The sequence below is a fragment of the Malurus melanocephalus genome, unplaced genomic scaffold (genome assembly GCF_030028575.1).
Source record: "Malurus melanocephalus ecotype Western Australia unplaced genomic scaffold, MMel_1.1 scaffold_2863, whole genome shotgun sequence".
Classification (NCBI taxonomy): Eukaryota; Metazoa; Chordata; class Aves; order Passeriformes; family Maluridae; genus Malurus; species Malurus melanocephalus.
In genome coordinates, this window is record NW_026626095.1 from 2,835 (window position 1) to 7,239 (window position 4,405).

The window sequence follows — 4,405 nt, forward strand, 5'->3', positions numbered from 1 at the left end:
CCTCTCATGGTCACTTCAATCCACTCCTGGTCATCTTGATCCTCTCATGGTCACTCTGGACCACCTCATGGTCACTTTGATCCTCTCATGGTCACTTTTATCCCCTCCTGGTCACTTTGGTCACCTCGTGGTCACTTTGATCCTCTCATGGTCACTTTGATCCTCTCATGGTCACTTTGGTCACCCTGTGGTCACTTTGATCCTCTCATGGTCACTTTGGTCATCTCATGGTCACTTGGAACATCTCATGGTCATTTTGGGTCCTCTCCTGGTCACTTTGGGCTTCTTGTGGTCATCTGGATCCTCTTTTGTTCCTCATGGTCACCTCATGGTCACTCAGACCATCTCATGGTCACTTTGGACCTCTCATGGTCACTTTGAACCTCTCCCGGTCACTTGGAACATCTCGTGGTCACTTGGATCTCCTCCTGGTCACTTTGGGCCTCTTTTGGTCATCTGGATCCTCTTTTGTTCCTCATGGTCACCTCATGGTCACTTGGAATTTCTCATGATCACTTTGGCCACCTTATGGTCACTTAGGACCTTTCCTGGTCACTTTGATCCTCTCTTGGTCACTTTAGAGCTCTCATGGTCACTTTGATTCTCTCCTGGTCACTTTGATCCTCTCACAGTCACTTTGGTCATCTCTTGGTCACTTCGGTCCTCTCTTGGTCACTTCAATCCACTCCTGGTCACTTTGAACCTCTCGTGGTCACTTTGATTCTCTCATGGTCACTTTGATTCTCTCCTGGTCACTTTGGACCTCTCCTGGTCACTTCAATCCTCTCATGGTCACTTTGATCCCCTCCTGGTCACTTTGGCCACCTGGTGGTCATTTTGGCTCTCCTCATGGTCCCCTCATGGTCCCCTGGTGATCAGTGACCCCTGTGGCCATCTCGGACCGCGTCCGGCCCATCGCCGTGGCCTCCTGCCTGGAGGTCACTTTGTGGTCATTTTGTGGTCATTTTGTGGTCATTTGGACCTCTCATGGTCACTTGGAACATGTCTTGGTCATCTTATGGTCACTTGGAACATCTCATGGTCACTTTGGATCTCCTCATGGTCATTTTGGGCTTCTTGTGGTCACTTTGGTCCTCTAGTGGTCACTTGGACCTTCTCATGGTCTCTTTGGACCTCTCGTGGTCATCTGGATCCCCTTTTGTCCACCTCTCTCCTCTCATGGTCACTTGGGTCACCTCATGGTCACTTTGGACCTCTCATGGTCACTTTGGTCACCTCGTGGTCACTTGGAACATCTCATGGTCACTTTGGACCTCTCCTGGTCACTTTGGGCTTCTTGTGGTCACCTGGATCCTCTTTTGTTCCTTATGGTCACCTCCTGGTCACTTTGGATCTCCTCATTGTCACTTTGATCCCCTCCTGGTCACTTCAGACCTCTCATGGTCACTTCGATCCTCTCATGGTCACTTTGATCTTCTCGTGGTCACTTTGGACCTCTCGTGGTCATCTGGACTCCCTTTTGTCCATCTGTCTCTCCTCATGGTCACCTGGGTCACCTGATGGTCACTTTGATCCTCTCATGGTCACTTTGGTCACCTCGTGGTCACTTGGGTCCTCTTTTGTCCACCTCTCTCCTCTCGTGGTCACTTTGGTCACCTCGTGGTCACTGTGATCCTCTCTTGGTCACTTTGATCCTCTCATGGTCACTTTGGTCACCCTGTGGTCACTTTGATTCTCTCATGGTCACTCTGGACCCCTCGTGGTCACTTTGGTCACCTCATGGTCACTTGAAACATCTCATGGTCATTTTGGGTCCTCTCCTGGTCACTTTGGGCTTCTTGTGGTCACCTGGATCCTCTTTTGTTCCTCATGGTCACCTCCTGGTCACTTTGGATCTCCTCATGGTCACTTCGATCCTCTCCTGGTCACTTTGGTCACCTCATGGTCATTTCGAACATCTCATGGTCACTTTGGGTCTCCTCATGGTCACTTTGGGTCTCCTCATGGTCACTTTGGACCTCTCCTGGTCACTTTGATTCTCTCATGGTCACTTGGATCTTCTCATGGTCACTTTGGACCTCTCGTGGTCATCTGGACCCTCTTTTGTCCATCTCTCTCTCCTCGTGGTCACCTGGGTCACCTCATGGTCACTTTGGTCACCCTGTGGTCATTTTGATCTTCTCATGGTCACTTTGGTCACCTCATGGTCACTTTGGTTACCTCGTAGTCGCTTTGGTTACCTTGTGGTCACTTTGATCCTCTCATGGTCACTTTGGGTCTTCTCGTGGTCACTTTGGACCTCTCGTGGTCATCTGGACTCCCTTTTGTCCATCTGTCTCTCCTCGTGGTCACCTGGATCACATCGTGGTCACTTTGATCCTCTCCTGGTCACTTTGGCCACCTCCTGGTCACTTTGGGTCTCTTCCTGGTCACTTTGATCCTCTCCTGGTCACTTTGGCCACCTCCTGGTCACCTCGTGGTCACCTCGTGGTCACTTTGGACCTCTCCTGGTCACTTTGGATCTCTTAAGGTCACCTGAAATTTCTTCCGTCCACCTGTGTCCACTCCTGGTCACCTGGGTCACCTCGTGGTCATCTGGTTCACCTTGTGGTCACCTCGTGGTCACCTTGTGGTCACTTCGGCCACCAAACCCTTCAAATTTTCCCCAAAATCCCGGAATTTTGGGGCTGTTTTGGATGGGATTTTTGGGGTGAATATCGGCCATTTTGGGGCCGATCCTGATGGGATTTTTGGGGTGAATCCCATCCATTTTGTGGCCCTTCTGGATGGGATTTTTGGGCTGAATACCGGCCATTTTGGGGTCCATCCCAATGGGATTTTTGGGGTGAATATTGTCCATTTTGGGGTCGATCCCAATGGCATTTTTGGGGCGAATCCCATCCATTTTGGGACCAATCCCGATGGGATTTTTGGGGTGAATCCCTTCCATTTTAGAAATGATTTTTGGGGTGAATATCGTCCATTTTGGGGCCGATCCCGATGGGATTTTTGGGGTGAATCCCTTCCATTTTTGGGCTGATCCCGATGGGATTTTTGGGGCCAATCCCGGCCATTTTGAGACTGTTTTGGATGGGATTTTTGGGGCCAATCCCAGCCATTTTGGGGCCGATCCCAATGGGTTTTTTGGGGCAAATCCCGATGGGTTTTTTGGGGTGAATCACGGCCATTTTGGATGGGATTTTTGGGGTGAATATCATCCATTTTGGGGCTGATCCCGATGGGATTTTTGGTGTGAATATTGTCTATTTTTAGGCTGTTTTTGATGGGATTTTTGGGGCGAATCTCGTTTGTTTTGGGGCCAATGCCAATGGGATTTTTGGGGCGAATCCCATCCATTCTGGGACCGATCCCGATGGTATTTTTGGGATGAATATTGTCCATTTTGGGACCAATCCCGGTGGGATTTTTGGGGCCGATCCCGGCCATTTTGGGGCCATTTTGGATGGGATTTTTGGGTCAAATCCCAGCCATTTTGGGGCCGATCCTGATGGGATTTTTGGGGTAAATCCCGGCCATTTTGGGGCTGTATTGGATGGGATTTTTTGTCAATCCCGATGGGATTTTTGGGGTGAATATTGTCCATTTTGGGGCCGATCCCAATGGGATTTTTGGGGCCAATCGCAGACATTCTGGGGCCACTTTGGGGTCAATCCCGGCTGTTTTGGGACCATTCTGGATGGGATTTTTGGGCTGAATCCTGGCTATTTTGGGGCCGATCCTGATGGGATTTTTGGGGTTGAATCCGATGGGATTTTTTGGGTGAATTGCGGCCATTCTGGGGCCGATCCTGATGGGATTTTTTGGGGCGAATATTGTCCATTTTGGGACCGATCCCAATGGTATTTTTGGGGCAAATCCCGTCCATTTTGGGACCCATCCCGACGGTATTTTTGGGGTGTCCCCGCAGTGACGTACCCCGAGGTCCTGCAGTGCGTCAACGTCACTCTGTTCTCGGCGGACGAGTGTCGCCGCTTCTACCCCGGCTCCATCACCGACAACATGATCTGCGCCGGCAACGTCCAGGGCGGCACCGACTCCTGCCAGGTGCGAGCCCCGAAATCCCCAAAATCACCCCAAAATCACCCAAAATCCCGATTCCTCAAAATGACAAAAATCGCCCTTGAAATCGCTCTGAAATCGCCCCAAATCACTCTAAAATTGTCCCAAAATCACCCCAAAATCACCCCAAAATCACCCCAAAATCACCCAAAATCCCGCAGCTTTCCCCATTCCTCAAAATGACAAAAATCGCCCTTGAAATCACTCTGAAATCGCCCCAAAATCTCTCTAAAATTGCCCCAATTCCTCTGAAATCCCCTCCAAATCCACCCAAAATTGTCCCCCTCAAATCTCCTCTCAAATCCCCTCAAAATCACCCCAAAATCACCCAAAATCCTGATTCCTCAAAATGCCCGAAATCGCC

At 50.2% G+C, this 4,405-nt stretch overlaps 1 protein-coding gene across 1 annotated transcript in view; it reads left to right on the forward strand.

The window, feature by feature from the left end:
* Positions 1-4,110, forward strand: part of LOC130587954 (anionic trypsin-like) — a gene marked incomplete at its 3' end in the record, with an annotated part of 6,077 nt that extends 1,967 nt beyond the window's left edge. The window contains exon 2 of the mRNA XM_057388921.1: positions 3,890-4,110. Within this exon, the coding sequence (XP_057244904.1) occupies positions 3,890-4,110 (221 nt within the window). The remainder of the gene's footprint in view (positions 1-3,889) is intronic.
* Positions 4,111-4,405: the final 295 nt, after the last annotated feature.